Genomic DNA, 12,892 nt, shown 5'->3' on the forward strand with positions numbered 1-12,892 from the left:
GTTTGTGATGTCCCACTATAAATTATTTCTATCTTTTTATACTCTCTTGAGACCGTTTGTCAGTGAAAACTAAAATACTTAGGCTGAGTTGCACCAAACAAATTTGACCGTAACTATGACGATAACCGGTGTTTTTTGTATGGAGTTTGACAGATTTTTGACGTTTGTCAAAGTTAAAGTAAGATAGTGCAACCTAGCCTAAAACAATTAGGCTGTAGTTATCGTTAAAGTTACTGTCAAAGTTGGGTGGTGCAACCCAGCCTTAAACTTTCAAGGTCAGTAACATAATTATTATTACTGACGGGATCGGAAACTCAAAATTAAGGTACATGGTAGCAACCCCGCCAGTAATAATAATTAAGATACTTTATAACACATTATTTCGATGAATAAATACCTATTACGTTACTCGATCAGTGACAAAAGCTACTTAAGCCTGGTCCGTGAGCACGTAGAATCCCGTCCAATGACCCCAAGCTGCCCATCCTTGTCGCTCGCACGTAATTATGTTGCTGTCGCGCTCGCACACTTACTGCGGGCGCGCGTGCTCACGGACCAGGCTTTAGACGCTACGCGACGCGACGAGATGCTACGAGACACTATGAGATGCTACGCGAAGCGACGAGGTGCTACGAAACGTTACGAAACGCTACACTACGCTTCTCTATCAATACGACTATTCTTGCCCGTTGCGTCTCGTAGCAGGCTAGTTCGTAGTATAAGTACGGTAGGTTTACATTTATAGGTTATATTAATAGATATAGGCAACATACGCTACATCGTGCGACTATTACTACTTGTGTCTAGTAGCAGACTGTCTCGTTATAGTCTGTGAGCAGTATATCTTTATTTATATAGAAAACAGCAATTAGGCAACAAAGGCGCGTCTAGTTACTGAAAACAATGTTTTATTCATAAAGCAAATGACTACGTATTTCGTTTTCATTACTCCCACTCGTCATGCCTGTCGCCCAGATGGGTAGTTCAATTAGGCTGAGTTGCATCATGTTACTTTAACTTTGACAAACGTCAAAAATCTGTCAAACTCCATACAAAAGGACCGGTTATCGTCATAGTTACCGTTAAATTTAGGTGGTGCAACTCAGCCTTACTGTACTCTAATCACAGCTACGGGTTACAGATTTGAACCCCGCCGGGGGCAAATATTCGAATGATAATCACGCCTCTATGGTGTAGTGGTTAGACTACCTGCTTCAGACCCAGATGTCCCGGGTTCGATTCCCATTGGGGGCAGACTTTTATGATCGGTTTTGTTAGTGGTAGGGCTTGTTCCAAGTCCACTTGGCCAGCTACCACCATCTTACTCTACTAAGTAAATCGCCATACAACATTGCTTACAGCATTGTTGTGTTCCTAGAGTTTGAGGCAAGATAGTCAGTTCCTTTGTGGTCGAGGATTCGGCCTGATCATCGCTTTCCATCAGTAGGCCTAGGATGCCTTTATTACGCCATTTTATTGATTTTACGCGATAAGCCCATTTGACGTCTAAAATCATCGATAAAATTTTATCACGGGGCGCATCCTACCATTCCTAGTCCAGCTGGTGAGATGCAACTTGCATCATGCAAGCCAAGAGCTTCCTTATCTTATATCTTATCTTCTTCTATATATATAAAAGAAAGTCGTGTTAGTTACACCACTTATAACTCAAGAACGGCTGAACCGATTTAGCTGAAAATTGTCAGGGAGGTAGTTTAGAGACAGGAGAAGGACATAGGATACTTTTTATCCCGTTCGAAATTAAAAAAAAAGTCTGCTTATTTATTGCCATTAAGGCGGAACAAAGTTCGCCGGGTCAACTAGTATATAAAAGAAAGTCGTGTTAGTTACTCCACTTATAACTCAAGAACGGCTGAACCGATATAGCTGAAAATTGTCAGGGAGGTAGTTTAGAGCCAGGAGAAGGACATAGTAGGATACTTTTTATCCCGTTCGAAATAAAAAAAAAGTCTGCTTATTTATTGCCATTAAGGCGGAACAAAGTTCGCCGGGTTAGCTAGTTGTAGATAAAAACCATCATACAAAAGGTTAAGGGCGCTAATTTATTGATGTATTATTATTACTCGTAGTATTATTATTTATGTCCTTTGTCCAAAAGATAATGAAAGTAAAGATATCACAAATTAAGTTATCTATAACATTACCTATACTGACCCTCGCTTTTAACACGGATCCCGAAATATTATGTTCGCTAATGGACGACCAGGCATTTTAGTGTTGTAGCTGTGAAACTTATCGGTATCTAAAATTATCTTACTACATTTTTGTTTTGGGGTCTTGAATGTCAATTAATTTAAAAAATATATGTCATCAATGCCACAAAACAGTAGATTTCATCAAGAATACTTCAGTTTACTTCTGTACATTTAATATTGGGTTCGATGAGTCAGTCCATATTTTAATATTACTTTGACAGTGAGAAGAGTGCACAGTTTCGATATTCGATAAATCAAAAATAGTTCAGTCATTTGACGTTTAAATTAAAATAATAAAGATTAATACAGTGACTGCCCACTGTATTAAAGAAAAGAAAGCCAAATTATTATTTCGTTAAAAGAATGTAATCACCATTCACCGACAAAAATATCGATACTACCTTCGCCCTAATAACAACTATTCTATAATACGTGCGGAGGCCCTTTGATCAGTCGTGTTAAGGCGTTGATTAACTATAGCGCTACAGGCAATTTGAGTTACCATAACTTACCTTACCTTTACTTACTATTTCTAGGAAGTTCTAGCTTTCGTCTTACTCTACTAGGTGTAATCTCTAATTATGGAGATTATTAAGTTTGCCAATCATTTGTCGTGACTTATACAGACATACATTAAATTTATTTAACACATATAACCAAAATTCTAAGATGTAACTATTCTCTCGAATCTAGCTCCGAAAAACTAGTTACTAAACTTTTTAATTTGTTCTATCATTCGCCTTTTTGTGCCTTTTAATTCAAACGAGAACGCGAACTGGTCACTTTTTTTTTAAAATAAAATCTATGGGAATATCACGTCAAAACTTTCGTAAAAATTTTTGGTAAGGACCACGTATGTCAATCAACTGGTGTCACCTGAGATAATTGAATACCTATCAGCCGCATATGCAGCTCGTGGGTTACTTGAGTCCCTCTGCCAGAACGGTAGGCCTACTAACCTTCCTAATGAATACTCGTCCCGGCGAGCTATGAGGTTTTAACGTAGGGCCACAGAATAATAATAAGTACTACCACAGAATAATAATAAGTACTACGTACAGAAGTTTTACTTCGCGAAGGTATTTAAAAAAATGTATGCTCAATGTCATTAACAATATGGTGTAATTTAGCCTGTCTCAAGAGTCAAGCACCATTTTGTTGACAAACGTCAGTGATCGGCACTGCGCCGAAGCTATAGGGCTGACTTCGGTAAAATGATGTGACGTGAGGTGCCAAACTGCGGAAAATGGCGGAGGAAATACATGATTTATCATGAATTAACATGAATAATATTAACTACTTATTTACCTCTCAGTGTCTTGAGGCAACTTAAAAAAGTACATTCTGTGTTTTTATTATTATTTAGGCAGTTAAATACTGCACAGTATTTAGTACACCATTTTCTTTATTTTCTTCCATCATACACAAGAATACGCGTGCGTGAGTCAATGCTCGCTCGTATGTGAGGCCTTGTGGAATAGTAATCCTGTAGGGTGCGTGTTTTGTTTTCGATGTAAACTCGCGGAGATGAACAGGCCTGGTAGGGTGTTATCGGCGATTAGTTCTAGCATTCGTCCACAATTCCACATCCCCTGCTCCCAGATTCGCATTACTTATCTACGCTCTCTTGTGAGTAGAAAACACTATCATGGTCGTGTTTCAAACCTCCATTTTCCTAACCTAATGGGGAAAACCTACCCAAAATGATTGAGCATCTCGCATGGGAACTTTTCAAGAATGGCTTTGGGCGATTAGATAATGCTGGGCAGATTTGACGTAGGCAGGATACCCCATGGGGTTGAATGGGATGGCCATGGTTAAAAAGGACGTTATAATAAAGATAAATGGTTACCCCCGTCGTCATTATCCCTTTAGAAACATTTGTGAGTTAATTTCGAGTAATTTACCCGTAAATATTTGCCTACAAAATGCCTGCTTGACTAATTTGAATTGACAAGATTAGTTTACCCATCATCATCATCATCATCATCATCATTTCAGCCATAGGACGTCCACTGCTGAACATAGGCCTGCCCCAATGCTTTCCATGTTGATCGATTGGTAGCGGCCTGCGTCCAGCGCTTCCCTGCTACCTTTACGATGTCGTCGGTCCACCTTGTAGGATCTTAGTTTACCCATTCATGGTTAAATCCACTCCTAGTATGGGCTGAGACAAGTGGAGGAAGAAATCCAGACTCTATATGCCATTACTTTAAAGAGTTTTTATCAATTTCTTTCCAAATTAAAGAAATAAATTAAGTGACAAAAATACTTTTGATATTAGAGAAAGCTATCTTTCTTAATTTAGTAAAACGATTGTTTTCTGACTATCCATTTTCACGTTAAAATAATTATTATCCACTCAAACCCTACTTTAATAGATGACGATTATCACTAGTAATGTAGGCTTACTAATAAATAATAAATAAATAATAATAATAAATAAATAATAATAATAAATAAATTATATCCTTGGACATTTTACACTGCGCTTCTAGTCCCAAACTAAGCAAAGCTTGTACTATGGGTACTAGACAACGGATATAAACATACTTAAATACTTTTTTTTTTTGTAAATACATACTTATTATACATAGAAAACACCCAGTCCAATACAAACAAATATGTTCATGCACACAAATGTTTGTACTGTGCGGGAATCGAACCCGCTACCTCCGGAATAGTTGTCCGTTTCGAACCACCACACCAAACGGCCGATAATAGTTATTTAGCACTAAAGATTCCCACGCAATGCCAGATCAAAAGCGGCTAAGGAAGAAAGACACAGAAATGAATGGATGTAAAAATAAGCCCATTCAAGCGAAGGTAGTCTTTTATACGAGCACGACGTCGAGAAAAAGAATAATGAATCATTATTTCTAAATCCATCGGAATGTTTCAAAGAGCTTTAAGCTCTGCGTCAGCGCTGTAAGCGGGATTATTAAAATGTGATAAATTAGTGCTTTTTGCCAATTTCAGTGGGTATTATCAAAGTTGAAAAGTTAAGTTCTAATTTACAATTGAAGTTCGTATACATTCAAAACCTTTTACCATAATTAAGGTAATCCTACTTCGGCTTTCTTTATGGGTTCTGTCTCTCGAGTCTTTTTTTCTTTTGTTAAAACGCCCACTAATCACTTTTCAGTTTGTGATTGTAACTTCGGTAACTTTTAGTATTTTTTTTTTCAATATAATCAAAATACAAAATACGTCTTTATCAGTTATTTAAAAATCTTATTGAGATGCGCTTCTTAGTACAAAATTAATTCCTACTCTACACTAGTTTGTTTTTCATAATAATATGCTTACGTAACGAGTTTGCACTCAGTACACCTTTGTACTTTTTTACAAGCTTTTATTAAGGCTGAGTTGCACCATCTAACTTTGACCGTAACTATAACGATAATCAGTGTTTTTTGTATGGAATTTGACAGAATTTTGACGTTTGTCAAAGTTAAAATAAGATGGTGCAACCCAGCCTAAGAGTTCACGTCCACTCTTATAAAAAGCAAACTAGAAAAAATTACAATGTTCCGTAAAACATTTCCCGTACATGCGAGGTGTGAAACGACGCGGGAAACATTACAAGAGTAATGGAGGCTGGCGTAACGCCACAGTAAAGAGAAACAGTAATTTATGTCTCTAATATTATAATATTGTCAGAGAAAAGTACCGCCTGCGTTTAATTAAAAGAAATGCTGCGTTAGATACTATGCTGCGATAGCCTTACAATCATTTGTAAAAATAATTTTTAGTTTTAACAAATATAACACTAACAAACATATCTACTAGTGCATAGTGTAAGAAACCATGAACCGGAAATTGTAACGTAGACAGACAGGTCTTCGAATTAACAGGACAATAATCTGGTGAAGATCGCGGGAAACACCTGAATGCTTCTCACTGTCTTTACAACACTTACAAAATAGCCACAGGCTACACGGCGATTAACGTTAACTTACTGTTACCATGTACTATGGCAATACCTCGTTGAGGGAACAGCCTTAGTTTGTTACATTTTTATCACTCTTGCACATTACTTTGTGTAGATTGAAACGATTAAAATAATTCATTCAAAGGAGACATTGAGCAAGGCTAGATAAATGTAATGTACGTCGATGGTGGAAATATCAATTACTGTAAGGGACAAAACACGACTTTTCAGGAGAGCCAAAAAACGATTTTTTTTTTCTTTATACCTCAATATCTTTTTATGTGATGTTACGATTTAAATAGTTTCTATGGCAAAGTTTCTTAGAATTTTCTGTTCTTTCATAATATAAACGCCAAATTTTCGAAAAATGGGTAGTTTAAAAGATAGCATGTCCCTTACATTAAAAAAACGAGCTTGACTGTACCTTACAATGTTGAAATTTCACAGTATGGAATGTCATGTATGTGGTAAGGTACATTTAAGAATAAATACGACAGTAATATTATTGTAACTTGACAATTTTAACATTGAAACCTGATGTAAGTAGAGGTTGCATTCAAGTTTTCATTAACAAAACGAAGAGAAGAGATAGAAACAAGACAACTTAGTGTTCACAAATGCAGTTGGAGGCATCAAATACACATCACCAACAAAACATTTAGTCAATGATGATGCCTACGTCTGCATTTGTGAACAAGTTGTCTTGTTTCTATCTTTTTCTGTTAATTTTTACGCATTTAGGTTTTTTTTTCAATCATCGTTCGTTCGTTTTAGCCGAATGACGTCCACTGCTGGACAAAGGTCTTCCCCCAAGGATTTCCACAACAACCGGTCCTGCGCCGCCCGCATCCAGGCACCTCCTACAACCTTCTCCAGATCGTCGGTCGACCTAGTGGAGGTCTGCAGCACATTACGTCTCCCAGCTCGTGGTCCCCACTCAAGAATTTTTCTGCCCCAGCGGCCATCAGCTTTGCAAGCTACGAGCTCCACTCACTGCCACTTGATTTTAGCGATTCTGCGGACTATGTCAGTCACTTTGGTTCTCCTGCGGATCACGTCATTTCTGGTTCAATCACTACGAGCATAGCACGCTCCATCGCCTTTGACCTTGAGTCTTCTTATGAGGCCCACAGTAAGCGACCACGTCTCAGATCCATAAGTTATCAAAGACTTTTGTCTTGAGACAGTGCGATATTTCAGACGTGAGAATATCGCGAAGCTTCCTGAACGTTGCCAGCCGAGTTGGATTCGACGATTGACCTCTTCCTCGAAGTTGGACCTACCTAATGCTGGTTTTAGTGTCACGCGGACCGTCAGTGCGGATCGCTCCGCACAGCCAATCTGTATGAACTGCTAGGGAGCGAGCGATTCCTGCGGACCGCATTACTCTAAAACGCTTCCTCGAAGTTTACAGATCGGCTGTGTGGAGCGGATCCGCACTGGACGGTCCGCGTGACACTATAACCAGCCTAACTGGACTGTTTGTACTAGGTATATATAATTGTCAACAACTGCCGATGTAGAGTATCCAACCTTTAGAGTGCGAATCGAAGGTGGGGTTATTTACTCACCGTTGATATTTATGCCGAATCAGTTCCAGTCCAGAAGCAGTTCTCCAGGTGGTGAACAGTTTCGGAGTTTTCAGTTCCCCCTGTCTGCTGCTGCAACTGGTTTCGAGTCTTGATCCTGGAGACGGAACGACATTGTGGCGTTTTCGTACAAGCCTTTCAACACTTCCATGTATCGATATAGTCAATTTGACACCGTTGGAGAAACTGTAGTAGGTACTGCCCAGGTCTCGATCGAAGCTTTCTCATAGTCCACAAACGCCAGGCAAAGTGACTGACTATACTCCTCGGTCTTCTGTATAATCTACCGTGGCGTATGTATGTAGTGTACTAAAGCCTTTTCGGAAACAGGCTTGTTTGAGAGGCTGGAAGTCATCGAGCTTACGAGCGAGACGATTCGTAATGACTCTCGAAAACAGCTTGTAGACATGGCTCAGAAATGAGATGAGTCTATAATTCTTCAACAAGGTTTTGTCGCCTTTTTTGAAGAAGAGTATCACCACACTTCTGTGCCATACCGTAGACGTTTTTCCTTCGAGGATGACGGAATTGAACAGCTTCTGAAGAGCCTTCAGCCCCTCAGTCAAAAACCCAACTGCGTAAAAATGAACAGAAAAAAGATAGAGACAAGACAACTTAGTGTTCATAAGTGTAGTAGGAGTGGGAGGCATTAAATGCATATCACCACCAAAAAAAGTAATTGATATCCTATATGCATATTAACGTAAAGGCCTAATTATGATAAATCAAAAAGTTTAAAATGAAGTAAGGTTCAATGAGTTCAAAAGTTAAAACCAACAGTTTAGGGTAAGGGCTGAATTGTATTATTAAAAGGAATTTACGTCCTTTAAATCATTTATTTCCCCAAAAGTCGTATTCAGACGACTAAAAATGTTTAAGGTAAGGGACATTTTTTTAAAGATATCAACATTACAAGTATACCAATCGATAGAGCCGAAAATTCTGAATGCGTTGGTATATATAACTCATTTTGGCCAAAATGTCCCTTACATTAATTGATACTTCCACCATCGACGTATTCGTAATAACGATACCGACGAGTAACTTGTACACACGGCCACACTGTTAACTAACCATTTCCATTTTTGCTCCCGCTCTCATCGAATGGTGATTCTTTGCGATAGAACGAGACGACATGACAGGCAATGGATAGTTAACACTGTTGCCGATGGTACATCTAAGAATACTGCATAGTCTTTCATTTTTTAGTAAGGTTGCTTTTTTCTCTTACCTGCTGCTCATCATAATATTATGTTAAAAAATGATTATTTTGGTATAAAACCAGCTATGCACTGTGTTTGGGATAGGGCTAGCGATAATTTAACACACATGAAATACAAACAGTTTTTATGTAGTGACATAAAAATAAATTTAAAAAATTAGGCCCCCCCATTCCAAGGGGAGGGGGTGGGCCTACATATGGGGGCATTTTTGTCGATAAAATTGACATCACAACATCCTAAACACACTGTAGAAACTAAAATGATTGTGAAGTTTTAAGATATTTACTAATATAAATGCGAAAGTAACTCTGCTGTTACCTTTTAATGCTTAAACCACTGAAAAAAACTAGCTAATAATCATTGCAATTTTTTATTCCAAAACAGAATTTATACAACATGTATGGACCTGTATGAAAGTCAAGGCAAAGTCACATAATACTCGTTCTAGTTCCATCAAGCTTATTGAACTTCAGCATTAAATAATGGAACACATCCAATGCTTCACGTCTAAGTTTCTCGCTAAGTGCTTCTAAAAGCTCTCCGCTCTAAACATTCTGTATAAGTTTGAAATAACACTTGTACATTTAAATTTATATACGGTCTAGACTTATTTATAATGAGTAAACATGTACAGTAATTATACAAAGCATATTAAGGCCGAAACTGGAAACTAAATTTATAATAAACAGCTCCTGCCCACGGGTTTTTTCACGTAAATGGTGTGCTATGGAGAAAACAGTTACTTAGTAATAAAATTTAAATTAATGGTGAGATAATTTTCGAAATCAGTCCAGTACTTTTTTGAGTTAATTCATTACAAACATCAAAAAAATCTTTCCATTTATTAATATTTTGATAAATAAATATTCTTTGGCATTTCACACCGCCATCTAGCCCTAAGAAATAAACTTCTTCATACATAAGAGTAGGCGCACACCGTTGAATTTTAGTTGGCCGATAGTTGTGCCTGTTTTAATTTGTATGAAGAATCGGCCAAATCGAATCGGCGTAGTGTGCGCACTCCCATACATGCCCATACTGATCAACTGCCCGACTAAACTATCGGCCGACGAAAAATCAACGGTGTGCGCCTACTCTCACAGTTTAACAAGAAATGAGCAGCTACATAACATTAAAGTCTAGCAGTGAGAACGTTATTGAAAAGACTAAAGGCAATTTATTCACATTTGCGATTGAAAACAATATTCACAATAAGTAGGTACGATACGAAGCAATATTATTCTGCAAAAATGCTCACAATACTGCTCACAATTTTAAAAAGCAATACAAATATATTTCTGAAACATCTTAAAAATCATGGAGGTAAGCAATATCTACGAAATAGGTACTTCAAAGGAAAATTCAGATGGAGTATTTTTGTTTAAGCAAAAACGTTAGGACGCATTAATTGCAAAACTTTGTCTATTATTCTCTTTGAGAGGATCTCTTGAAACGTCTTTTGTCAGAATTTTTATTTTTATTCGACGAAATGAACAATAGTACCGTTGGTCTGGTGCCCGCTTTGTGCTCTTTAGATACATGATCAACATCGACGACTGGGTTTACAGAAATGCTTTTTTATGTTAAGAGGCCGAGTTGGATATACCTACTTACTACACAAATAATAACAACTTAAGTGAAAAGGCGATATTTTTAGGCTGGGTTGTACCATCTTACATTAACTTTGACAAACGTCAAAAATCTGTCAAACTCCATACAAAAACCACCGGTTATCGTTAAAGTTACGGTCAAAGTTAGGTGGTGCAACTCAGCCTAAGACTTTATAAATCTTGCTAACTAATTAAGCTGACTAAATGAATACCCTTAACTTTTATGATCTTTGCATTAATCTGAGGATCTTAGAAGTTTGAGAAATGTTTAGTCTCAGTACCAAACTGCCAGCCTTTTCGCGTGAACTATACTATATTTAAACTTACTATTAAAAACACGTCTTTCTAAGGCTGGGTTGCACCATCTTACTTTAACTTTGACAAATGTCAAAAATCTGTCAAAACCCATATAACTCAAACACCGGTTATTGTTAAAGTTACGGTCAAAGTTAGGTGGTGCAACTCAGCCTAAGAAATTACAGAAATACCTAACTGAATATAAAGGGGCTGGATTTTACGCTTTTTCATCAGATCAGTAGAGCTTACTCCTTCGTCCTCATACTGATATGTTGTTACCAGTTGTTGTGGTTTGCGAAGAGTTTCAAAAAAAGTTTCATTGACCGGCACTCCCTAAGATAGAATAAGATATTAGGGAACTGGCTCTAATTATAATCGCATCCTCATCCCTAACGAGGCTTGAATAGGTCAACTATATCATAGATAGTTCACCCTGCATTCTTCCTGCTGGTATTTCATCCATCAGCATTCTAGCCACACGCATGCCACCCGCCAAGAATTACAAGTGGGAAGACTTTGGGATGTTCCGACGGACGGACGGCAAATTGAATGAGTGTTTAACAATAATTCAAAATGGACAATTGGGCTTGCAGTTTTTGAAGCTTGTGTACCATTTCTATCGTACTGTTATGAAATTATTAATTATCCTATTTAGGGACCTCTTTGTGAAATATATTGGTTTAAGTGGTTATTTTTTCAAGTCAAGGGTCTCAGGGTCTCCTTGAAAACAAATGAATTTGGAAATATGTGAATTTACAAGCGATAAAATGTTAAAGGTACCCAAAAAGCAATTGCAGGAGTAATGTTGACCAAGCTACTTATAAAAAAATCGGATAATTAATCGAAACCAAGCATAAGCATTTCGATTTTTTCAAGTTATTTAACAATATTCTAAATATCTATGTATGTATAGTCGATGAAGCACATGATGTCGTGCCTTGCGTGTCCACGCACAACACACAACAGCACGCAGGAAAATTTAATGAATGCTACTGACAATGCTTTTGGGCTGACACTGTAGTATAGGTTTGTTGTCGACACGACAAGATTAAGAATACTTCTATATAGTATCATGTACTAAGCAAATGTCGTGTATAGCTATAACTGGAGTGCAAATTTATTTGATGTACCTTTTTGTTGTCTATTATTTGTAAAAACTAATTTGTATTCTGTTGCTGTACCTAAATAAATAAATAAATATAGATCATAGTATTTAAACTATGTTTCAATATTGAAAACGAAAGAACCCTTCCTCTTATGATATAAGACTGATTGGGTCAAATTTTTTATCCTTCCAAATCTCAATTTTTTCATGTCATTGATCCATCTTTTGTCCCCAGAATACCCTGGCCATCCTGGACAAGCTGGACATCGACAGCGAGAAGCCCTCGGAGGATGAAATCGCAAGGCTCTTCGGTTACGAGGAGGCGTACCTGGCCGGAGAGCTGGGCGTCTGGCAGAGGCTCAAGCCCCGAGTCTGGGCGCTGTTCGACGAGCCTTCTAGTTCACCACCAGCCAAGGTAAAACTTTGACTGGCCTGTCACACGGACAGCTTGAAGTAGTTAGTAACGACAAGATTCTAACTATTCGACGAGCCTTCTAGTTCACCACCGGCCAAGGTGAGGCTTTGACTTTAGGGCCCTCGCCCACGGTTAGGGCCCTTTAGCGCATTGGCATCTCTTCTGAAGTGCGTTGCAAATGCGACTAATGCGCGTTAGTAGCGATGCTGTCGTTCGTTTACGAAACGCGCGACTTAAAGTCGCCGTGGGCGAGGGCCCTTAGTTATCATTTTTCAGCTGTACTTATTGTTTCGAGAATCTTAGGCTGGGTGGCACCATCTTACTTTACCTTTGACAAACGTCAAAAATCTGTCAAACTCCATCTGTCAAAACACCGGTTATCGTTAAAGTTACGGTTAAAGTTAGATAGTGCAAGTCAGCCTTAGTGTGCTCTACTCATTTGAATCTGGATTCGAAGACAGATGTCTCTAGATTCACTTAATTTTAGGAACCTCAATGCTTTC

At 38.1% G+C, this 12,892-nt stretch overlaps 1 protein-coding gene across 1 annotated transcript in view; it reads left to right on the forward strand.

Moving 5' to 3' along the window:
- The window catches only part of LOC135078732 (potassium voltage-gated channel protein Shaw-like), a 325,437-nt gene that overhangs the window by 124,742 nt on the left and 187,803 nt on the right, over window positions 1-12,892 (forward strand). Inside the window, exon 4 of the mRNA XM_063973289.1 lies at window positions 12,210-12,389. Within this exon, the coding sequence (XP_063829359.1) occupies window positions 12,210-12,389 (180 nt within the window). The remainder of the gene's footprint in view (window positions 1-12,209; window positions 12,390-12,892) is intronic.

The sequence above is a fragment of the Ostrinia nubilalis genome, chromosome 15 (genome assembly GCF_963855985.1).
Source record: "Ostrinia nubilalis chromosome 15, ilOstNubi1.1, whole genome shotgun sequence".
NCBI lineage: Eukaryota > Metazoa > Arthropoda > Insecta > Lepidoptera > Crambidae > Ostrinia > Ostrinia nubilalis.